The 25,674-nt window shown below is 37.0% G+C and overlaps 1 protein-coding gene across 1 annotated transcript in view; it reads left to right on the top strand.

Annotated features, from left to right (window-relative positions):
• LOC128496881 (dynein axonemal heavy chain 5-like) overlaps window positions 1-25,674 on the top strand; it is a 115,365-nt gene that overhangs the window by 43,388 nt on the left and 46,303 nt on the right. Inside the window, exons 42-57 of the mRNA XM_053466699.1 lie at window positions 1,133-1,320; window positions 1,506-1,700; window positions 2,528-2,666; window positions 3,639-3,824; window positions 4,567-4,784; window positions 4,948-5,259; window positions 8,804-8,893; window positions 8,989-9,225; window positions 9,580-9,747; window positions 10,976-11,182; window positions 11,419-11,748; window positions 12,549-12,755; window positions 13,360-13,602; window positions 15,616-15,770; window positions 23,286-23,950; window positions 25,020-25,300. Of these exons, the coding sequence (XP_053322674.1) occupies window positions 1,133-1,320; window positions 1,506-1,700; window positions 2,528-2,666; window positions 3,639-3,824; window positions 4,567-4,784; window positions 4,948-5,259; window positions 8,804-8,893; window positions 8,989-9,225; window positions 9,580-9,747; window positions 10,976-11,182; window positions 11,419-11,748; window positions 12,549-12,755; window positions 13,360-13,602; window positions 15,616-15,770; window positions 23,286-23,950; window positions 25,020-25,300 (3,821 nt within the window). The remainder of the gene's footprint in view (window positions 1-1,132; window positions 1,321-1,505; window positions 1,701-2,527; window positions 2,667-3,638; window positions 3,825-4,566; window positions 4,785-4,947; window positions 5,260-8,803; window positions 8,894-8,988; window positions 9,226-9,579; window positions 9,748-10,975; window positions 11,183-11,418; window positions 11,749-12,548; window positions 12,756-13,359; window positions 13,603-15,615; window positions 15,771-23,285; window positions 23,951-25,019; window positions 25,301-25,674) is intronic.

Below are 25,674 nucleotides of genomic sequence, written 5' to 3'. Positions count from 1 at the left end.
ATCTCTGTTTAGAATATCATGCATATGTTAGAACAATCAGTGTGAACATCATCATTACAAAGAATTGTTCGTCATCTGTAATTTAGTTCTTGGAATGTAAATAAGATACGACTAAACAATCTGTTTTTTTATTGCTCTATCCTTTTTCTCATATAATAATAATATAGTGCTGTTTTGGTGCATCATGTAATGCCTTCTAGTTAGGAAATACTTCCAGTTGTTACATAGATATGTATTGAAAGATGAAAGTAACCTTCACTCCGTCTTAAAAAAAAACCCATGCAATTTAAACATTCTCTACTATGACAACACAGTATAAAATAATAATAATACATAATTCAGTGGCTAGCATCCTGTTCAAATACTAAGAAAATATCGAAATGTAGTCTGATAGAATTGCTCCGGGCGAAAAATGCTGTGACAAGACAGCACGGTTAAGTAATTATATGATTTAAGACCGCCATGACTATATTCTTCCAAAACAAATATTCTGTTTTCTCCAAGTGATCTGTGGTCATAATACTACGACTACCTGGAAACCTTCAAAATGTTGAAGAACGGCATTAATCGACTGTTCTTTAGATTAAAGGGATTACGTGAAATTTAATAATTGTATGCATTCAGAATTATAAACCAGGGAGATTGCATTAAGACGACAAAACTTTTTAAGAGTTTAAGGACTGTATGTTAAAGCTTTTTGCTTTTTAACAAAAGGAAAACATTCAAGGTTATGTTATCATGAGATGAATCCCAAGAGGAGCCTGTTAAAAGTATCTGTTGGATTGTAGTCTTTGAAATTTCCACATCCACTTAGAATCTGCTGCATTGTGAGCTGCGAATCAGTATTTATTACTTGTGTTTGAGAGCACAGGGACCTTGTGAGTTTCACTGAATGTGTGGGATTTTGGCATTTTTTAAATTAAGTCTATTTTAAAGAGATGAAGTGGATCTAGTTTGTATATTAAGACATAGTTCTATGACACTGTTGAAATCCAAATTCTGACTTCATGTTCAAAGGAGCCTGCAAAGTTTCCGTGGCAAAGTATCTTATCATAGAACTTTTCCAGTCCGTGATCCCCCTGGCGACCTCTTTTTAAACACGGGTATTGTTTTTGGTCTCTGTGTGTTACAGGTCTAGCCCAGTCTGGTGCGTGGGGCTGCTTCGATGAGTTTAACCGCATTGAGCTGCCAGTCCTTTCAGTGGCTGCCCAACAAATTTACATAGTCTTACAATGCAAGAAGAATAAGAAGAACCAGTTTATATTCACTGACGGTGACGTGGTTGACATGGACAGAGAATTTGGTATATTCTTAACCATGGTAAGTCTACATTTCTGAGCAATAAATAACTTTTTTTTTTAATGTCTTCACCATCATCTGTCAATGGTAAATTTTGTATACAGTATACATACTGTGTAGCTAAAAAGTTCTTAAAATGCTGTTGTTTTAGGCTTAGTGTCTGCGCACCATGTGCTGCATGTAACATTTCTTTTCATGTCTTTCAGAATCCAGGCTATGCAGGCCGGCAAGAGCTTCCCGAAAATCTAAAAGTCCAATTCCGAACAGTGGCTATGATGGTACCAGATCGTGCTATCATCATGAGGGTAAAATTGGCCAGTGCCGGCTTCCGGGATAACCAGATCCTCAGCCGCAAATTTTATACTCTTTACAAGCTGTGTGAGGAACAATTATCCAAACAAGTAAGTGGCCCCTTCGATGCTCTCTTCAAATTTAATAATGACCATTTAGGCAGGTCTGGCCCAAGACATTGTGCTGCCTGGGTCACTCACTCACACTCTCATTCACTCTCTCAGTCCAACCTTCTCCCCCAAATGCTTCAGTGTCCCTATCTCCTTTCTCGCAGTTCCATGTCTTCTCTTTCCTCTTCTTCTTGTTTTCTTTCTTTGTCTGTTTCTCCTTGTGTCTTCTTCATTCGCTTCTTTGTGAACCTGCCCTCCTGCGCACTTCTGCAAAAGTGCGGAACTTCTGAGACACACCCTATACTATAATTTACGGAATGGTGGAGAGGTTGTCCCTGTGGCTCCGTCTATCCCAAAAGAACTTGCCTTTGGGAGGGAAATTGCCGCCCCCAAGTCCATCCTGGGTCATATGGACCCCCTAGGATCAGTGAAAGGGCCGGCTCTGACTATTACAAAGCGTCTCCAGTATCAAATCCAAAGTCATTTAGAATTCACACCTGCCAATTACAATAACCCTTATAAAATAAAAATGCATTTTAAATAATATTTCTACTAAAGTAAGTTGTTGTGTTAACATATTGTTCCAAAACTTTAGATCACCCTTCTGCATACATGTCATTGGGTAAACTGAAGTTGACACCTAATTCTTCACATAGTTTTATAGCTTAAATAACAAGGACATCACTGTTAAAAGCATTTCAGCTAGATGACAAAATTAGAGTTTTTAAAACCCTCATATTCACATCTATCTAAAAGGTATATTTTGAGAATATGTTATTTGTTAACCATTTGTACAAGTTAATCACAGGTTCCTCCTATGGCTTTAGGTCCATTATGACTTTGGATTGAGAAATATTCTATCAGTCCTCCGGACACTGGGGGCAGTAAAGAGATCCAATCCCAATGAACCTGAGAAAACCGTTGTCATGAGGGTCCTCCGTGACATGAATCTTTCTAAGCTGGTAGGTTCAGTGAAATTATATTCATTTAAGTATATAATTCCATTTCGTTGCTGACTAAATGTTTGTTTTAACTAAAAAACAAGTTCTTTCCACAAACACAAACAAACCGAAAGCAGGGAATGAAACACAAACTATATTTATCTCTTGGTCCCATTAGGTTTTTAAAATGTTATTACGAAATAGCGCTTAAATAATCAATTGTAAAACACCATGAGAACACAAAGAAGGTGTTAGTTATACGATTTGAAATATAATATATTAAAGGTGCTTTTCTACTTTCATTCCACTCTCTCGTATGTTAAGCAAATAAACCATAGGGAAGCTGTACCTTTGTTATTTCCGCTGAAAGTTTAACTACATGCAAGCATGTTCAGTTTCTATGGCAACAACGTATCACTGACTGCCATTTGTGTCATATGACAATTAAGTGTTCCCAGTAAAAATTCCGATTGAGGAACAATTTTGCCCAATTTAACAATTATTTCTGTGAAGGGTTTGGGCATTTAACACAAATAGGAATGATGTTTCTAATGCTGCCTTTAGAAGCACCAGTTGGTGAAACAGCACTTTTAAAATGTAAACAGATAGGCGAGTATTTCTCTCTGCCGGTAAAATCAACTAGTCCCAGCTACTGAACGATTTTATTTAAAAACATATAGATTTTCCCACGCATGTCAGCATAAGGTACATACAGGACCAGTGAGACCAAGTACTGCCTGTTCCTTTTCTGCAAGGTTAACCAGCATTAAATAGTGGTATCAAACTAAAACTATAATTATAATCTGATTTATTTCCCAGGCTAGGGAAAGAACATGTTAATTATTTTTCTTCATTCCACGAAATTGAATAATAGTCTTTCTCTGACATTTATTAAGCTCTACCATTTAATGAATATAAATATGCAGAACCTATGCATTATTTCTGATTACATATGGGAGTTCTCCAAACTAAGCTTTAATGTTCATTTTACAGGTAGATGAAGACGAACCTCTATTTATGAGTCTGATTAATGATCTTTTCCCGGGTATTACTCTTGATAAAGCCGGGTATCCAGAACTAGAAGCTGCTATTCAGAAGCAGACGGAGGAAGCAGGCCTTATCCATCATCCACCATGGATTCTAAAACTCATTCAGCTGTACGAGACACAGAGGGTCAGACATGGTGAGAATACTTGGCAATCCATCAAACACTAGAATGGAACCTCTACTGAACATGTGCAAGACGCACTCCAATAACTAACGAATGCCTGCACCGATTTCCATGCAGTAAATGCATTGGAGTCCATGGAGTTCATGAAAAATGGACTCAGATTTGAGTTTAACATGAAAACAGGGCTAAAGTGCTCCTTTAACTATATTGGGTTTTGCTATTGCTATTAGAAAAGTTTGGACATTTCACAGCTTTCCCCATGGAGCTACGTGATTAGTGATTTCTGATGTACTGCCTGATTATACTAGGATAATTCTAAAAGGTCTCATCATTTTTAGTATTATTACCGGCTGAATTTGATTAGGTACTTTAATCATTTATGTATTTTAGGTAGTGCAGTGCGAAGGCTCCCATTAACATGGATGGGGTGTTTTTTCAATTTTGGTTTTAATAAAATTCTTAGCAGTTATTGAGTAATCACTGTTTTACGAAGGATATGCACCCTAGGAGATGAGATAAATTGAGGACATTGTTTGTTAACTCCAGCTAGGCGACCCCCCCATCTCAGGAGTAAGGTCTTAAGAAGCTATGGACACCGTTAAATGGCTATAAATTGTAAGAAGGCGCCACATTTCACAGGATGTATCACATTTGTTTCAGTTTTCAGTATTCAGCAGGAGTTCATAAAAATCCATTCTATAAGTCTGCTTTGGTTAGTATGTGGAAATAAGAGTTTGATTTGTTGTTTTTCAAGGAATGATGACCCTGGGCCCCAGTGGTGCAGGGAAAACCAAATGTATAAACATCCTTATGAAGGCCATGACGGACTGTGGCGCACCGCACAAGGAAATGAGAATGAACCCCAAAGCAATCACTGCCTCCCAGATGTTTGGAACTCTCGATGTGGCCACAAACGACTGGACAGATGGTATATTTTCAACACTGTGGAGAAAGACTCTAAAAGCAAAGAAGGTGAGTTCTGTAAACAATAAAAAATGTGTGTAATCGTTATTTCTGTGTATGATTTTTATTTATATATAGGTTTTTGATAGTATATGTTTCTATGTGTGTGTGTGTATGATTCTGGGCCCCTTCTTCATTAACAAAATGCATCTTCTATGTTTCTTCAACCCAGGGAGAACATATATGGATTGTCTTGGATGGGCCTGTAGATGCCATTTGGATAGAGAACCTAAATTCTGTCTTAGATGATAACAAAACTCTCACTTTGGCCAATGGTGATCGTATCCCGATGGCGCCAAACTGCAAAATCGTGTTTGAACCTCACAACATTGACAACGCCTCTCCAGCAACCGTGTCCCGAAACGGCATGGTCTTCATGAGCTCCTCAGTACTAGACTGGAGACCCATATTAAAGGCTTGGTTACAGACCCTTCCGGCTGCCCACCACGAGATTCTCTGGAATTGCTTTAACGGAGTCTTTCAGGTACGCAGCCTTTCAGATATTCTTATCAATGTGTTGGCATCATGGTTACCTGTGGTACATTTTACCTCATTATATTACCTTGGTCACAGTTTTCTTGCGCTATTTGATGTTCATTTTGATTATCTATGTATCTATCTATCTATCTATGTATCTAATCTGTAAATGACAGGAGCTTATTACTGGATGTGGCTAACCATTATTTAATAATTCTGCATCATACTTTTGAAGACCCACTGATCTCAACTGTCCTGAGGGCTCTACCGGGGACAATATAATTAAAATACAGGCAATAGAAATACTGGATGAATTGATTTTGAAAAAAGGGTTGTTATGGGAAATACAAATGCTAGTTGCATGGTGCTTGAGGCACAATCAATCATAATGCAGTTTTAATAGGCCTGATGTTTTTCTTTTGTCCTCATAATTTGGTAGTCATCAAAAAGCAGCTTGCTGAGTTGTTGGCCCTGTTACTGGCACGGTTTTCCTGCCACGGTTTAGGAGTACATGTATTAAAGTGCACAGTATTCTGCACATTGCATTTCAGGTTTGGCACTGCACAGCACAACATTTTGATCGAGGCACTTTATTTCATAACGACAGTTCTACTTTTGGTAGCATTGCTACCAAAAAAACCAATGTCCAACAACTGTTGATCATAAATAGCTGTTCATACATATCTTCTCCATGTAGTACAATTTGGTGACTGGGTGACAAAACCAATTTCTTTTATCATGGACTAAATTGCTTTCTTCAAAGCCAAAAGCATGATGTCATAATGAAATGTTCTAGATGTAAGTGCATACACAGATTACCTATTCTCATTTAGAAAGTCACTTCTGTTAAAATGTTTGTGAATAGCATTTATTCATAAACTGACATATTGTGCCCACAAGTTACTGTATTGATTAGTTTTGGTATTGTTGCTGATGTTTTTCTGTTCCTTCCCGAACGATTTCACTTTGTCAAAATGCTGTTTCTTTCCTATTATTCCTCTCTGCGACTTTGTGTTCCTCCCTCTATGGTCATGTCCATGTGGCATTTCATGTCCCCTTCCTGGTGATCCCATCAACTTCTCCTTATCCCACTCACCATGATCCTGCCTCAACGCTCCTCAATTCTCTGTCCCTGTGATTCTGTCTCTGCGTCCCTCGGTTTCATTGCAAATAATCATGTAGCAGAGACAGCAGAGATATGTTTTAAGCTACATTTTCCTTCAGCTGCTAGTCTGCATGGGACCAATGATATTAATAACTTGATCCTATGATTTTCAGACTCTGGCAACCGAGGCTTAATACATTAAATGACCATCATATTCAGATAACATTTCCTTCATTGGCTTCTCTACATAAAAATGCATTAAGCAACATATAAGCAAGAAACAGAAATACACCACAATATGGCTCACCCCATCACTTGCCGAGCTGCATTGGTTGGAGTGTAAATGTGTAAGCTTATTATTTTTATAAATTATTAATATAAATAAGCAACACGCTTTATTCATTTAAATAGAACATGCAGTCTTTGTTGGTGCGTACATGTCTTCACATATGAACTAAATTGATTACAAAATTGCAGGGTGATATAAGAATATTACTTTTAAGTATATAGATTTTGAAACTCACGGTAATCAATTTCTTGAGAATATCCATTATAATAGAATCATAATGGTGTCTATACATATCAAGTGCTATAATATTGCAAAAAAAAAAAAAGTGTAATTTCGAGTTGCCAGGGTTTTGCAAAGATTAATGGAGTCTCTGGGCTCCCTTGACATTTTTGCCTTTTCACAAGCCTCTGATCATTGCCTCTGACTGTTATTGTTCACTTGCTTTAATGTAATTATTATGTGTAGTCATTAAAAAAACAAGACATTTTTGTTTCCGTCACTAATATTATTCATTTCATTCTATTTTTTCTCATTCTCTAAGGTAACATAGATATTTACAATGGCTTTCTTTTTGCTCTTATTGCCCAGTTTTTAAAACAGATGGGGTTAAGGGAGATTATGTTTTTTTCTTTTCTATGATTAGTTAATTATCACATACAGAAGTGTACTTGTATGGTGACATGTTCATGAAGATGATACTTTTGTATTTTGAATCACAGATTTTGTTTGATCGTTTTGTCAAGTGAAAATATGCATATTTAATGTATTCACCTCCTTTTTCTTTACAGCTGCCCCAAAGAAATTAAGTATCTGGTATGATTAATATGTATACACTACCGTTCAGAAGTTTGGGGCCACTTAGAAATTTCTAAGAATGGAAAAGCCAATTTTGTTCAATAGAATAATGACTAAAGGACTAAATAAGGATTTAAAAAAAAAATAAGAAGTCACCTATGGAAAATGTAGTCCACGGTGCAGACCAACTTGTATCTCCACATGGTGACACTAACCACAATGTAACTTCAAATCAACTTACAACCATATGTTGTATAACAAGATGTAGCGTAATATATTAACCAATTTTCACCTCATTACCATGCACTGGATGCCTAGACAATGACATTACTTATTTACCAACAGTCCACCACACTGAAGAAATAACCGCTTTAATCGTCATTAATCAACAATGGCTGGCAGAGGCATATCAACGGTATCCCTGCTGTGACTACCAGCGTCTCTTGCCCAGCAGTCCATGCTACCAACTGGAATCCCAAGGAACCCAGTCCAAGGAGTGTCCATTTAAGCCAAAGGCTTGTGCACCATGAGGCCAACCACACCTAAAGGTGGTACACCCTTGCACCATGCCAGCATAAACAACCGCTTTTACACAGAATCAACATATAGAAGGGGATGGGCAGGCGGGAATATTGTCAGTACAGCCAAATCACACAATGGGGCACCTTCTTGAGTGGAGCACTATATACCCCAACTACCCCAGAGGCTTTTCCTAAGGGCCACCATCCAACCCCAGCTGCCCCCTCCGCTGCCAATTTCCATATTGATAGACAGCTATCAGCCCTGGGGCTGTTCTAATTTTAGATATCCAACTTTTGAGATAAAATTCAACATACAGTACCAGAAAAAACAAGAAATAGTGCTGGTAATAAGGATATCTGCATAGATATCTTAGCAGAACAGGAAAAGGGATACATTTGGGGAAATGCCAGAAGAAAATACTTATCCTCTCCTCCCCCACAGAAACATTACATTGCCTTTTTGTCACAGTCTGTAGTGAACACACGGCCTGGAGATATTATATATTTTTTTTTACTTTAAAATACTTTTCTTAGCTGTTATTATTATTTTTTAAATGACCACCAGATAATGGCTAGTTAATGTATGAAAATGATAATATGCATCCTTGTATTCGCTGTTTCGGAGGAGCTTGCTGAGACACGTTAAGCACCATTATGATTGATGACGAGCTGAAAATAAAGATAACCTTTTTAGAAAAGACTGACCACCAGAAAATATTGCACAGCAAAAGCATGAAAATCGAACACAAGCCAGGATTTCTCTCAGTGACATCTCATCATGTAACACCTTGATTTCATGGAGTGTCTTCTATTAAAGTCCTTTTTTGTTTTGTTTTTGCAGGATCTCATTAATTTCGTCTTTACCGTTGTGAGTCCAAAGATGCAGATACTGGAGTGCATGTACATTAAGCAGGCCATTGACCTCCTCCAGGTATGAAGATAGTAGGTCTAGTAGGTGATGGTTCATCAGATGACGTTAAAGGCTACCAGTACATATGGTGGCTCATCATATTTTTTTCTCTCTAGGGTCTGTTGCATGACAAGGATGAAAAACAGCCCGGCCCGGAACATGTAGCCCGCCTATTTGTCTTTGCAGTCATGTGGTCAGTGGGGGCTCTACTAGAGCTAGAAGACCGTTTGAAGATGGAAATATTCCTTCGCAATCATTCCGCTCCTCTTCAACTTCCTGCAGTGAATGGAGAGGAGACTATCTTTGAATTTGTAATTAATGAAAATGGGCAGTGGGAACACTGGTCCAAAAGGGTGTGTATTTACGTAATCATCCTTCTATGTTGAAATTACACTCGGGGAAAAAGGGATAGGATAATGTTAAACAATGATTAAGGTGTAATTGCTCTTTTTATGGATACTTATCTGGTCTTGCAACTGTAATCTATCAATCATCTATCTACATATCTATCTATATACTTATGTGACATTTATGGAGTAGCAGGCTCTCAATAGCATTAATTAACATGTCACTTTAATTTAGGACTAAAGTGAACGATAAATAAACAACATATCGCATTAGGACTGAGACATAGGAGTTACACATTTAAAATTTGAAGAAAATGTGATTTCAATAGGATGGTATTTAATTGTTCACCTTCAAAACAGGTCCCAGAATATGTTTATCCAAAGGACTCCGTTCCAGAATATGCCTCAATTTTAGTCCCAAATGTTGACAATGTCCGAACAGATTTCCTGATGCATACCATTATGAAGCAAGGGAAAGCAGTTTTGCTCATAGGTGAGCAGGGGACAGCAAAAACAGTCATGATTAAGGTAAGAGAATATGCAATCGCTTTGAAAGACTTCATAAAAAAGTGTCCCTCAAATGCTAAACTTGCATGAAAGCTTCAAGGAACGGTGTTATATCCTATCATATTAAAGGTGCTGTTCCACCATCTCTGCTAAATTTGAACAGTTTTGTAACTAAACACAGTGTTAGAAACACCAGAGTAGTTGAATGCCCAATAGCTCTCTCAAGATTTCATTTTTCTATTCCATGTAACGACATTTCAACCCTGTATTTGTAAGAAATGATGTATGCTTTTTGTTCTGTCTCTAAAACGGTTTGAAAGGAATTGTTTATTCGGATGTAGCTGTAGTTTTCATGATGGCTGATACGATTATAAACCACAAATGAAATATTCATAGAGTGGAAAGTGTGGTCTTCCATTCTTGCATATAATATACTACTTAATCATTGTTATAGCAAACATAACCAATAACATTTGATCATATTTAAAAACCCAGAACAAATGCTACTACTCTCCGAAGATTCCCATTGGTCTTCTAGTAAATAACAAAAGGTTTTCCGGGTTTTGTATACGGTTGTTCTGTAATGGACCTGCTCCTGAACTTGATTTAATGCCATGGTTAAAAAATGATGGTCCCCAAAGTTTACAACATAGTCTCAGATACTCTTCATACACGTACAATTATTTTAATTATAACTAATAGACAAGAAACCATTCATTTGAAGCATATGACAAGTAGAATAAGATTATCCTAAACCTAAGACAAGACCAACAAGCAAATAAGATTTGAGGTATTGCGCCAGGCCAACAATGAGCATACAATATGGGCTGAATGAATCCGTCGACAAATGTTACTTCTAATACATAAAATACTTTGCAAACCATCCATTTTCTTTTCTGATAATCCAAAATATATCTAGGAGCCATCTGGCGCCCTAAAGATCAGTGTACAATTAGTTACTGAGACTTCGACTCCAGTTAACCAAACCTGCTTCTGTTGCACACACCAGCTGCCACTTCTCTCTTTGCTGGAGGCCTTCCCAAACCATAATAAAGGGCTGACATTATTAAATCTCAGCTGTGGGCCTTTCAGGATTTAAATGACTCAGTGTTAAAATTTTCAGATGGTATTAGGATCTGAGCCATACAGTATGTCCAACATCTTCCATGCTGGAGGGTTTATGTGATGCAGAGATATCCGTGGCCACGTTACTTTCTGTGATTCTAAAAAAAGCTATTTTCTTTTCAAGGGCTACACAAGCAAGTATGATCCAGAATATCATGCCACAAAGTCTTTGAACTTTTCTTCTGCCACTCTGCCAAATATGTTCCAGAGGAGTATTGAAAGTTATATTGATAAACGGATGGGGACCACGTACGGCCCCCCTGCTGGGAAGAAAATGACAGTCTTTATTGATGATATCAATATGCCTGTGATCAACGAGTGGGGGGATCAGGTAATATATGAGAATTGTTTAATGCCTTCATGTATTGTTCCCTAGAAGATAAACAGCCAAGCCCTGAAAATGTTAAGCCAGAACCAAAACACAAAGTTAGCTTAAACTGTAGAATGCACTTTAGACTTTTAGACAATATTGTCCAGATAAACAACTTATATATCACACAGATCGTATTGTCCTAAACATTATACAAAGGGTATAATCAACAATCTTTTTTATGGTTCTGTTTACAGATCACCAATGAAATAGTTCGACAGCTCATGGAGCAAAAAGGTTTCTACAACTTGGAGAAGCCTGGTGAATTTACAAGTGTAGTCGACATTCAGTTTGTGGCCGCTATGATACATCCAGGGGGTGGTCGAAATGACATTCCTCAGCGTTTGAAGCGTCAGTTTACTACATTTAACTGTACACTCCCATCAAATTCTTCCATTGACAAAATTTTCCGAACAGTAGCAGAAGGATATTTCTGTGAGCAGAGAGGATTCCCTCTAGATGTTTGCCAACTGGCATCTGTCTTAGTGCCTTCTACCCGCAAAGTCTGGCAGGCCACTAAAATAAAGGTAAGATCCAAGATCTCTGGCCCCACACATGATTAATATGGGTCGAAGCCAACACCATTCTGTGAAACACAAAACTATCCTAACTTTTTTATACAATCAAATACTAATGAATAATCAAATAATAGTAACTTCCATGAGGTTAGACCTTTGCCCCAAGATAAATAAAAATATGTTTACATGCCGAACAGGGTCCTGTATCCCAACAGACCTATTCACTCAGCCAGGAGTTTTGCTCAACCAATTTACCATTTTCTTTGGATTTCCACAAGTTCAGTTGTTACCATTTGCATTGGAGACGGAGCAATGGAATCCAGTGGCCTAAAGATCAGTGTGGATCATGTAAATCTTGGAACAACTCAATTATTCCCCTGGCTAGAACAGTCATTCAGACCAGTCATTAGCCAGTCATTCTCATTTTCTGATGTAAAGACGCAAAGATCAATCTTTGGTCTTCGCCTAGATTCAGGATAGTTTTGCAAAACTCTATTTTTTTTTGATGTGTCTTGTTTCATTCCTTTGAAACTGCCAAGTACAAATGTGCCAAATAAAATATAAACGGGCAATGAAGGAGGAACATCTGCCCTGTATTGTCAGTAGAATAAGGATAATTGGGTATGGACCACTTGGCACCAGACTGGTTAAGGCAGATATTTTTACTTATTGGCTTCTAGATCTAAAGCAGTCCAGAAACTACCACTACGAAAGATTGATGGTTCTTTTGTGGGTCCTTCTAGGCTTGTTTGTTAATTACGCATAATGAGGTTTTAAAGAGACTCTTAACTCATCATTTTGTTTTACAGATGCTACCAACCCCGGCTAAATTTCATTACATATTTAACTTACGAGATCTGAGCCGTATTTGGCAGGGGATACTCACGGTTACATCAGATGTTTGTAAGAGCACGAATATCTTGGTAGCCCTATTCAAACATGAATGCAGACGGGTGATTGCAGACAGATTTGTTGATGAGAAGGATAAAGACTGGTTTGAGCACACAATGCATAAGGTAATGGCTTACATTCTGGATAGAACTTAGTTTTCCGTTTTCTGCAATAGATTTTTCAGGAAAAATAAAGTACTTCTCATAGAACTGTACATAGAAGTAATGTGGGCAGCATTTAACTAAGCTCATAAACCATCAAAAATGATATATTTTATCAAAGAATAAATCTGTTTTGAAGACTTATGAAATTGATGGCTTTTTGTGAGAGGCCACTGATAGAAGCATCGGAAATGAACCCCTTCACACTTCTAGAATATTATCATGAGATATAAAAATTTTACAAATAAGTCAAATAGGCTATCATGCCCCAAAACATATGCTAAGACTATGTTTAATATGTAATATTTTAAAAAAAAGCCATTGCTGGTTTCTGCTTTATGTTTCTCAGCATGGTCAGTTTTAGTGGCCATGCAGGTAGCATAAGCAAACCTATTTCCTACCAGTTTTATTATTATCTTTCATTTACAGCATATGGTGTCAACAATGTATGCAGTGCTTCTTATAGTACATACGTTCAAAGGGTATGACAACACTAGTAATGACAGAATAAGACAAACAGAAACAATAAGCAAACTTACAATGTATAGTTATCATGTTTCTCTTTCAGATTGCAGTTGAGGATCATGGCCAAGAGTTGATACAGAATACGTTGGAAGAAGCATACTTTGTCGACTTCCTTCGTGATGCTCCTGAGGCTACAGGAGAAGAACCAGATGATGCTGATTTGGAGGCTCCTAAAATATACGAACCTATCCCTTCATTTGAACATCTTTCGGAGAGACTTAACATGTTCATGCAACAGTACAATGAGGCAGTCCGTGGAGCTAGGATGGACTTAGTGTTTTTCCGGGTAAAATAATGCATAATGCTATATGCATGACTATAATATTGTTTTAGAATCCTTTAGTGACACATTGTTACTAATAAACAACTTAACATACAAAAACATATAGTAAAACTAAACAAAGTAACATGTATGGTAATAGGTGCAACTGGGCATTGAGGAATAAGTAGGAGGATAGTATTAAGCATTGCCAAGTAAAACAGGCCTGTTATATTGTAAATAGTTAGAAATAATATTTGTGTATTTGGAGAAGCAGCCAAAAATCTTGTAATTTAGTTTTTTCTTAAATCTTCCCCATGTAATGTTTCCTCTATACTGTTTCCCATTATAAAAGGGAGTTTGCTGGTAGGGCAGATGGCTCGTGCCATTACTGTAAATGCATTAACAAAGGTGCAAAACATATGTTCAGTATTAATCACATTTTCATGCATGGCTCTCCGTAAACGTGAACATTGCCAAGATCTGTGTATGAAAAGGTGCAATCTAGTTTGCAAAATATTATTTCTTTGATGCTCACAGACAGCACAATATAACAATTACAACAAGAAAAGTCCCCTCTATGGCTCAGAGGATTTTTCAAATTTGCTAAATCTCTGTCCTCAAATAACAGAGATTGACTTTTTTTGAGCTTACAAATACACTGCTGGCAGCGTCTCTTAAATAATGCATGACAAAGAGCACAACAGAAAAAAAATCAAATGTACATGGTACCATAAAACTGTCTTTGGCTCTTTCTTCTTGGAAAAGTGAATATATAATCTGAATATCAAAATGTCATTTTATCTTGTATTACTTAAAATGCAGCAGCATCCCTGCCATATTTTCAAATTTTAATGTTTTTATAAGGCCAATCTGGATGTTGACAATTTCAGTGTTTTACCATTGTTTTGTGTATTAATCAGTCATTCTGTGCTGGCCTGTATGTTTCCATTAAAGCAAATCTAGGCTTGCCTGAAAGCTACTAATCATATTCAAGGTAGGATAAACATACTGTATTTTCTTGATTACAAGAAGACTCCCCTTTGGATCTTAATGAAAAAAAAAGGCCTGAATAGAAGACAACCTCTTTGGAGGTCTCAGACTCTCACTCTCATTCTCACTCTCTCTAGCACTCTCTCACACACTTTCATTCACTCTCTCTCCTTGTCTCCTTTACCACAGCCCCACTTCTTCTTGGTCTTTTGTCTTCTTTCTTCGTCCCCTGTCTCTCTGGTATCAGCTCGGTTATCCAGGTAGTTCCACGAAAGAGTGGAGCCGCAAGGCACAGCCTCTTTCCCGATTGGAGGAATGAGGGGAGATGTTGCCCCTGCTGTGGCTCTGCCCTTTTGTGGAAGCACTCCAGGAGGCCAGAATATTGTAGACAGATGTGCAGAGAAAGAGAAACATTTCTGCATCTCTCTTTCACCACATATCCATATGCAAAATTCTGGCCTCTTGGAGTATTTCTGCAAAAGAGCCATGAAGTTAATCCAGTCGGGGCAGAGTGTGTGCGCGGAGGTTCCGTCTTTTTTGCAGAAGTACCCGATAACAGAGCTGATACTAGGAAGAAGCAGATGAAGAAAGAAGACAGAAGAACAAGAAGAAGCAGAGATGCTGAAAAGGAAAAAAAGGACACAGCGTGTGAGAGAGAGTGAATGAGAGTGTGAGAGAGTGAATTAGAGTGTGAGAGAGCATGAGAGAGTGTAAGAAAGGATGAGAGAGTGAATTAGAGTGTGAGGGAGCATGAGAGCGTGTAAGAAGGTATGAGAGAGTGAGTGTGTGAAAAAGTGGGAGTGACAAAGCCCTAGACTTCGTTGGCTGTGAGGTGGATCTCAGGTCTGAATAAAAAAATTACCTAAATTATAAGACAAGATCGTTTTTTAAAAAAAAAAAAAATTATATGTTTCTTATAACAAATATACAGACATGTATAGTTTCAATTAACTTTTTTCAACAAAGCTGGTAACTTGAATAGTATAAAGGTATGTCTAGTTATATTAAGATGCTTTACAATCTGTTTTCTTTTTATATATATAACAGGATGCAATGATTCATTTGGTAAAGATCTCCCGGATTATCAGGACCCCGCAAGGAAATGCATTGCTGGTTGGTGTTGGAGGATCCGGCAAGCAGAGTTTAACTAGACTGGCTTCATACATTGCTGGTTATCAGAGCTTCCAGATTACACTGACCAGGTAAAATATTATCCAACTGGAACCTTAACATAATTTGATCATTCTTAGAGATGTAGCCTATGTTCTTGTAACTTTGATCTTGAAACATAATAAAGTGGATGATGCTGGTTAAATTGAAATGTACTGTAATGTAGACAGTTGAGTTGATTCACTAATTTATGAATTGATCCCACCATCTTAGCTATGCAGTAAACCCAAAATCAAGTTTCTCTTGTGAGAATGCCTAAGTTTGATTTGCATGATATATATTTCATTCAAAGTATGCCTGTATTAATTATGCATTATGCAGTGCAGCTAGTGGGAGAAACGCAATAGGGTCAGTCCTTCAAAGTGCGTAATTGCGTCTAAATCATATGTTCTTGCATATGTCAAGCACTACCTTTTATATTTGTAATGTATATAACGTGCATCATCAGAAATGTTTTCAAAAGTCTTGATTACATTTTTGGCACTTACTTTAATCAAATGCATCACTTTACACTGTTTTGGCTGTTGTCTAAAAGCAACGTGACTTTTAAGCAGTATATCTCAGCTCCATCATCTCAGCCACCTAATGAGATGTGCTTCTTCAACAGAATTGCAGATAATTACAGGTGTCTTAATTCATTTTAATCGCAGTAAAGGGAAGGAAAACAGATTCTTGACCGATTTGCTGTAAACGACGACATCAAGGGTTAGGGAAGTGGGTGTATTATGTTGATGTGGAGCTATTTTACCTTCACGTTGCCATGGATATTGTGTTAAAAGTGACCCTCTTGTATACAAAATTCTTACGCTCATGGAAAGTCAAAGAATTTAATTCTATTCGCACAGCATGTAAGTAAAATAAAATCTGGACATTAGTTTCCTGGGCCCCAAAATAAAAATGAATTGTAATAATAATGTTGGAAATAGAATCAATTTCCTCAATTGTAAAACTGTTTTATGAAATCCATAAAAAAAACCTTTTTTGGCAAAAGCTGCATATTCATTAATGAAATATTTACAGTAAGGGCAAAAAAAGTATGGAATTCACTGTCTGAAGAGGTGGTGCTAGCAAATACATTAGATGCCTTTATAAGGGGCCTGGATACTTTTTTTTAATGAAGCAGAACGTAGAGGGCTATGTATGATAGTAAAGAAATTAATACTTATTTAGTGCTTGTTGATCCAGGGGAAAATCGGATTGCCATTTGGAGTCAAGAAGGACTTTTTTCCCTACTGAAAGCACAATTAGAAATGGCTGACATAAGGTTTTTTTGCATTCTTTTGGATCAGCAGCAGTTAACAAGGAATATGAAAAGGGTTGGGCTTGATGGATGCAAGTCTTTTCTCAACCTAGACTACTATAACCCAGAAAAAGATTTTATTCTCTGTAAAATGTAGTTTGGATTTTCTTTATTCACAATGCATTCACGTATATATACGTATATAAACATGCCTGTGACTTTACATACCAGTAGATTTGAGAGATGCAGTGTTATTTTCTTCTCTGGCGTACATTAATCATGTAGGAGAATATAAATTATGATTTCATTTGGGTTTAACAATGTTCTTAAGAACTGATTGAAAATAATCTTTACTCCTATACAGAATTTAAGAAAATAAACTTTTGTATTGAAACAATTGTTAGGTTGGTATATGATTCCAGCAAATGGAAATGTATGTATGTATTATACGCAGCAGACGTATCTATCATACAGCTGCTAATTCACCCCTTCTCTCTCTCTCTCTCTCTCTCTCTCTCTCTCTCTGTCTCTCTCTCTCATTCTCTCATTCTTCTTAAGTGTGATATCTTCCTTGTTCCTATGTTGCACTTGCCGCACTTTTGAGACTCCCCCATAATATTGCACCTTGCTTTGAGGACCTCTAGCCACACACATATCTACTATCATCTTACGCTTCCAGTCTTATCTGATGAAGGACTGTAGTCGTGGATGTCCATAAAGGGTTGTTTGATCCACAGATTGGTCTCCCAAGAGACCTCATGAATCAGCTTACCGCCGAGCTGTACTGTGAGATCGATAAGTGTTTGAGGGCCATATGTTTACTTTACAAAATATGAACTGACAAGAATGTAATGGAAGGTTGTAGCTTAACTTAAAGGCAATGAATAATTTATTCAGAGTGGAGCCGTTGCAGTTTGGTTGTTATGTAAAGCACCCAATCAGTAATATTTTATATAGCAGAGGATAACAAGATGGATTCATTTATAATGATTTTAATATATGTGTTTATTTGTTAAGTAGCCCCGTATCTTTGATACTGTTGGCTTCTTAGTGATAAATAGGGGTACATAGTTTGTCCTCCCTCTGTGATCTTTATTTTGAATCAACCAATGTACACTTTGAGTTACCAGAGCTATTATTATTTTATCTTTCCACTCTGATAGACAGAGGATGTTACTTAAAAGTATTTGACTTTATCTGAATGAATCTTCTGTTTAGTGCCATTATGTTTAGAGCAACAGTTAAAGGGGATATGGCAGAAATAAATACTATTCATTGCTTCTCACTATCCCAGTATGGATTTTTGTAGTTTTTTTTTGAAATATTTGTGAATCCTGTGATACCACCTTGGTCAATCTATACATTCTGAAAAAAATACACATAGAAGAAGATACTCAAAACTTGAATTAAGTCTTTTCTTTGTGTGCTGTGTTCCTAAATAGAAATGACCTTTATCAGAGAAGAATGTTGTCAAAATATCATGGATCATGATGATGACAAGCAGGGTTCAAGCATCTCATAGCGTTTCCTGTCCCTTTTATCCACGACTGTAATGGCCTAACATATGCCCTTGGGTTTGGAGCTGAGTGGAATGTATTCCACCCTCTATTTGCATTTCAAGTAATATTAAATGCGAACATTTGTTCTTTACTCTAGAGATGAATCTTGATTAATTTTAGCTAGATATCTACATTTTGTGCATTGAACTTGCAATTCAAAGCTTCTTTCATCTCTTGATTTTTAGTAGACTTGAGAGTAGCAGAGGGAGGACAGTGAAAAAAGCAGGGTCATTCGAATAATGCTGGTGTAGATAACGGTGACCTTCATAGATCTGGAAAGTGCCTTCATTATACCATCATTATTAAGCGATAACATAGAGTGAATTAAACAGAGAATTGCTACTGGCTAAGTTACATGAGTTTTTGTATATCTCTCTCAGAGACTTTAAAGTAAACTTATATATCTTTAAATCTGAAACATGTGGTAACCGTGCAGAAGGCATAAGCAGTGACTCACTTCACAGCACTACATAAAATAAAGAAACCTAGTATGGTATAGTATGTATGTATGTATGTATATATATATATCACTATTATAAAATAGTTTATAAGATACCTTGCCACTCAAGTTCCTCCACACTAAATTCATTAAACCTTGTCTTTGTGGACCTTGCTTTGTACATAGGGGCACGGTCATGCTGTAACAGGAAAGAACCCTTCCTAAACTGGTGACACATTGCTGGAAGCATACAATTGTCTAAAATGTGCATTCAGGTAGATAGCGGACAAATCCAGATTTGTCCGTCAGACTTAAAGGTGCTTGGTATTGTGGCTAGTGATCTTCATCTTGTTGCTCGGCCATAGAAACCCATTTCACAAACTCCCCGATGCAGTGCTAATGCTGCTTCTAGAGGCAGTTTGGGGCTCAGTAGTGAGTAAGGCTACAGAGGACAGGCAATTTTTATATGCTACACACTTCACGACTCAACATCCCTACTCTCTGAGTGTGCATGGTCTACTGCTTCATGGCTGAGCTGTTACTCCTAGACACTTTCACTTCATACTAACAGCACTTACAGTCTACAAGGGCAGATCTATCAGGGCAGAAGTGAACTGACTTGTGGCAAAGGTGTCATCCTATGATTTCCTATGCCACGTTTGAAGGCACTGAGCTATTCTACTGCCAATCTTCGTCTATGGCAGGCATGTCCAAACTTTTTTCGAAGAGTGCCAGATTTGATGAAGTGAACATGTGCGAGGGCCGACCATTTTGCCTGACATTCTTTGAACCATTAAAATGAAATGCAAATTAACTATTTTATGCAAAGTTTATTGAAAACGGCATACTTTTCATTTTGTGAGTTGGATGACAAATCTAAACAGGTGTTAAATCACTCTGCCTTTAATATCAAAAAAACAGATCTATATTTGGGCAACTCTGTGTAAATCTGTGGGGCCTTATCAGACTTTGGACATGTCTGGTCTATGGAGATGACTGCCTAGGTGCATGATTTTATACAACTGTTAGCAATTTGTGCAACGGAAACGCCTAAACTAAATAATTGGGAGGGGTGTCCACATACTTTTGGTCATATAATGATAATAAATTAGCATAAAATATTAGCCACATTTTTAGCTTTTAACATATAAATAGTACTGTAGTAATATGTCACCAAGTCTAATTATTGGGGATGAAGATATAATATTGTATTTTCATTGCACTTACTGATTATACAAATACCTTCCTGAAAAGTGATGTTCTAGGCATAAATATATGTCTATTAATTTAAAATGCATTGACGTATTTCAAGTGATTAATGCAATTTTGGGCGATACAGTGCACAGTGATATTTGTATCTTATAAAAATTGTATTTCAATTTTAAAATGAAAATTGCATAAAATATGTGTCTTATTCAGTTTTTACAGGAACAGTCAATCATTTTTTAACAAGGCATTATATTAAATAGGTTGCTGATTCATTTTGAGATGACTTCCGGGAAATATATTCTGATATATTTTTATCCATGGTATGCTGTACAGGCCCACCTGCCTTTGGCATTCATGATATGATCATTGTGTCAAGTGCCATGGAAATGGATTGGGGCATTTATATTGTTCTGATTTTGGTTCACAAACTAATACAAGACTGTTTTTTCTAACAAATATAACAACAAGCAAATAATCAAGTCAGTTCAGTGCAAAGAGAAACCACAGCTCTGACAACAGCTGGAGGCCACTTTAATCCCAGTAACATGGGGAAAGTGAAGCTGTATGTGTTTGGTATTTGGTATGGTTTAACCTTGGGTCTTAAGCTTTCATATGTCTTGATAGTCTTGTTGAATTGTATAACTAAACACTTCAGACTAAAGGAAGACTAGTCGCAAAGGATATAGTGAGCCTACATTTTATTAGGGAATACTGTATCAACTCAGTCTCTGCTTTTTTCCATAGAACACATTACATATTTACATACTCCTTTAAATGCAAGATAATGTTATATTTATATATGACTTTATATTTTCGAAATATCCCTGCTGGTGGAAGACACTATAGGACATATTATTACGCCCTATTTTTAAAAAAATATTTTGAAGCCCAAGGTGCAGTGCTTCACTCTGAGGGTGCTCTGTGTGCTCAGTTAAAAGCCACTGCAGAATTTTGTTTCATTCCACATTTATTGAAATTTGCTTTACATTCCCGGTTACAGGGTGGTGAAAGGCCCAAGGTTGTGCCTCTTGTTTTTTTCTTTCTCCTATGAAAGGAATATTTGGGGGCGCGTGGCGCAATCGCCAAGTAGCTCTTGTGCACCTCGTAGGATCCGGGTCCTGGTGTTTTCCCAATTTTAATCCAATCACTTCTCCCTGTCGCACCTGCACTGATGGGATGGTGCTTGTCAAATGCAGGTTCCCGGGTGTAAAGGGATCCTGCATGATTTTTTGGTTGAAAGTCCAGATCTGGCCTCATGAATTTAGGCAGTTCCATTCTTCAAAGTTTATGTTTGTTTTAGCCACGTGGAACAGGGGGTTTTCAACTGGAGGGCGAAAAGTCAGTTTTTTTTGCTGCAATTGTGCAGATCACAGAACAGGATGATAACCTGTGTTCACCTTCACAGGGCTGACACTTGGCTAGAGAGTGAAGGTAGACTGCATTGTATGACATCACAAGGTCTCTCATGATGGTGTCTCTAGCTGTTACATCACCCTTCGGACACCAGAACTTTTTTTTAAATTATAAACTTTTTTTCCCCTATTTTGTAGATTATATCTCTATAAATGTGATTTTCTGATAACAATCTAACTGTATCTAGAACTCAATCAAGCAATAAATAATTTATCTTTTCTTGTTCGTACTAGAAGCAATTTTGCAACCTTTTTTTAAGATATTGCTCAGGCTTTACATCCTGAAATTTATGGGTATGTAATATATACCGGTATATAATAAGATATCATAATGCTTCCCCTAAAATAACTTGTGTACATTGTATATTAAAACTCTATTAATAGACTAAAGGGAACTAATTAGGGCTGGTCTGTAGGTTTTTACAGGTTCAATGCTGATGCATTCTTAAAATACAGGTCTGTGTATCTCAGATCAGTTTAGATATTAGATTCATGCTTTATCTCACTGTGCGTCATAACTTGGAGAAAGTGAAGTATTGATTATGTCCAGTTTGTGCAGTATTCTATAGTTCATTTTCCCAAGCACTTGACTCATGCTGAGCCACTTTGGAAAACGTGCATGAAGCACAATCACTTCTACTGAAGACAAAATCTACTGCGGGTCAATAATTCACATTGTGAAACTCTATATTAGACTCAACCACAGGGGGTAGGAATGATGTCACTACTTCCTATTATGAGTCTGTAGGTTCATGTATGATTGATAGGGCTGTTGGTTGAAAAGAAGAATTGGGCTGTTTTTCTATATTAGGACTAATAACAGTAAGAAAATGGCCAGATAAAGTTAATAGCATGTATTTGAAAATACCAACTAAACGTGAAAAGGAAAAGCTGTACTGCAGGGATTGGTAACATGTGACATGTCATACATGTGCAGATCATGGGGTTTGCTCAATAAGTACAATAGTGCTGCATAGTTTTATATTACTACTGATAACTGTGTGCTCTTTAAAAAAGGGCTGATTTCCACAATCAATGAATAAACCTTGAGTTCTAAATATATAACGATATATATTTCATACAACAACATATCATAGATAATATTTAATTACTTTTATTTTAAGTATTTCATTTTGTATATTAATTTTAAGAATTTATCCTAAAATTGTTTAAAATTTTTCCTAAATCCTCCATTTTTTATTTTTGTATCCTGGTCCTTTATTGTGACTTCATAAGGAGCTGTCTCTTATACATTTCTGAATAACTTGCTTAACTGGTTTATGATCACCAATGGTCAAAGGGACACTCCAGCCATCGTATGCACTTTAATTCCAATTTAATTTTTAATGTGATCCCCACACATGCATTTGACTCTTTCCTCAATCCATAGGGCTAAGGCACATGCAGAAAATGTCCCCATTAATCAATAGAAGAAGTTTTCTGCTATTGATTGGCTGGTTTAAGTATCCGATCAGTAAAGTGAAATTGGGACCATAAAGTTGAGTCATTAATTTATTTTTGTTTTTTTAACACATTTAATGCATGTTAAAGTACTTAAAAAGTAGGGCTGCATTATTCATGTCCCTTTTAAAGTATGTTTTATTTTGTGGTTTGGACAACTGTCCTAAAACAATAATGCTACTGTATGTTATTATATTAATTTGTATTTCTTGTCAATTTTCCTACAGAACCTATGGTACAAATAACCTTATGGATGATCTAAAACTCCTTTACCGTACAGCTGGTCAGAAAGGAAAAGGAATCACTTTCATATTTACAGACAATGAAATCAAGGATGAATCATTTTTGGAGTACATGAACAATGTGCTGGCTTCTGGGGAAGTATCAAACCTGTTTGCAAGAGACGAAATTGATGAAATCACACAAGATCTCATCCCTGTTATGAAGAAAGAATATCCACGGCGTGCTCCAACTCCTGAAAACCTCTATGACTATTTTCTTTCCCGTGTTCGCAGTAACTTACATGTAGTATTGTGCTTTTCACCTGTTGGGGAAAAGTTCAGAACGAGGGCACTAAAATTTCCTGGCCTAATCTCTGGTTGTACCATGGACTGGTTCCAACGTTGGCCAAAAGATGCATTGGTAGCCGTGGCTGATCATTTCCTAGCTTCCTACAAGATTGAATGCACTGATGAGGTGAAGCAGAGTGTGGTTAATACCATGGGGACATTTCAAGACATCGTAGCAGAAAAGTGTGTTGAGTATTTTGAAAGATATAGACGTCAGACGTACGTCACTCCCAAGTCATACCTATCATTCATTAGTGGCTACAAGTCCATTTATGCAGAGAAATATGAAAACGTTGGTAACCTTTCTAACCGTATGAAGACAGGTAACTTTTTCCCCCTTTTATTTATCATGAAAATACTTTATCAATAATGCTACTGAAAAACATATATGCATTTTCTAGCTAGATGAGGGAAAGTCTGGGTAATGTAAGAAGGGTAGTTCATGCCTTCCATAGACTTCTAATGGCAGTAGTACAGATATACAAAAAAACTGTCTCATAAAGATCTCCAAGAACAGGTACTTTGTTTATAAAGACAGAATTGGGATGATTTGTGATATTCTAGTTCATGAGTGTTCATTAATTGTATGAAAAAGAAAGTGCATCCTCGTTGAATTCTATGGTTTTACATATCATATGATTTATTATAACTATTTTTGTTGAATAAATCATAACACGGTGTAATATGTCATGTGTTGTTGTTCATCTGAGGTTGTATTTACCTAATTTCTAGACCTGCTAAAGAACAGATGATATGTTCCGATATGTAAAACCATAGAATTCAAAGAGGGTGTACTTTCTTTTCACACAACTGTATCACGCATTATGGTGTTTTAGTCCCCAAGCCTTTGTGCAGGCTTTTAATATAAGAAGTTATTAAACTCTAGTCAGGCTTGGTTTCAGGCCTATAAAAAGTTATGCTATTTTTTTGAACTTTAAGCTTTTTTGGCAACCGCATGTGCTGAAAAAGTTGGCAGTAGGTTGTGCTTGCGGAAATGCCAGCCTGCTGTACCAAGGTTATTAGTGAGGGGAGGCATCTGGAAAAGTGCTCTTTATTCTATCGGCCTGATCACCCGATTGATTTTTTATTTTGTTTCTTGGCATCTGAGGAACAAAAACTAATACAAATTGTGTGTAATAGAATTCAGCAAAGGTTGAGGAATTCTCCTGAGATTGCTTTGAATGCTTGTATGTTTTGCACATGATACATATAAAGGATCACATGCCAGTCTGTTCAGAATGAAGCATTATTGGAGTGGGGAATGAATAACCTCTATTCTAGTGGTATATTAGAATCTAGCTTTTACATATGTCATTGCAGAACTATTGGCCCTTTTAATGCGCAAGTTCATATAAAACTGTGCATTTTGAGTAAGCTCCATGCTTTTTGTAGGTCTGGCAAAGTTGATGGAAGCAGAAGTATCAGTGAATCAACTGTCTAAAGAATTAGCCGTGAAAGAGAAAGACTTGGCTGTTGCCTCAAGAAAAGCAGATGAGGTTTTGCAGGAAGTGACCTTTAAGGCTCAAGCGGCTGAAAAAGTGAAGATGCAAGTGCAAAAAGTCAAAGACAAGGCCCAAGCCATTGTCGATGAGATTGCCATTGACAAGGCGGCTGCTGAGGAGAAGCTTGAAGTGGCGAGGCCTGCATTGGAGGAGGCAGAGGCGGCTCTGGAGGTAAAATTGAAGAGGGCTACCCACTACAGATAAATACAGTATGCTAAATACAGGAAGAGTGTGTAAAAGGGTGTTCAATGTGAAAAAGGGGCTTATTCACTAAAAGACCGTCATTAAATGAATGTTTAAATCTACTGCACCAATTCGGGTTAAACTTAGATGTGTTTGACCTCATGTACTAAGCATCTGTATGGGCAAATAATCAAGGGTCTAAACAGGTTCTGTCATGATCAGCAAAATTAAGTTACCTGTTATAACCCGCTGGAATCATCCATTGGATTAACCATGATTTTGCTACCTTGTCAAAAATACACTTTTAAAATGAATGTCAAACAGCTCATGGGCCACTAATTGTAAAACCAAAGACTTTATTA

The sequence above is a fragment of the Spea bombifrons genome, chromosome 5, assembly GCF_027358695.1.
Source record: "Spea bombifrons isolate aSpeBom1 chromosome 5, aSpeBom1.2.pri, whole genome shotgun sequence".
Taxonomy (NCBI): domain Eukaryota; kingdom Metazoa; phylum Chordata; class Amphibia; order Anura; family Pelobatidae; genus Spea; species Spea bombifrons.
The sequence above is the reverse complement of the archived record's forward strand: the minus strand, read 5'-3'. Positions and strand labels throughout refer to the sequence as shown.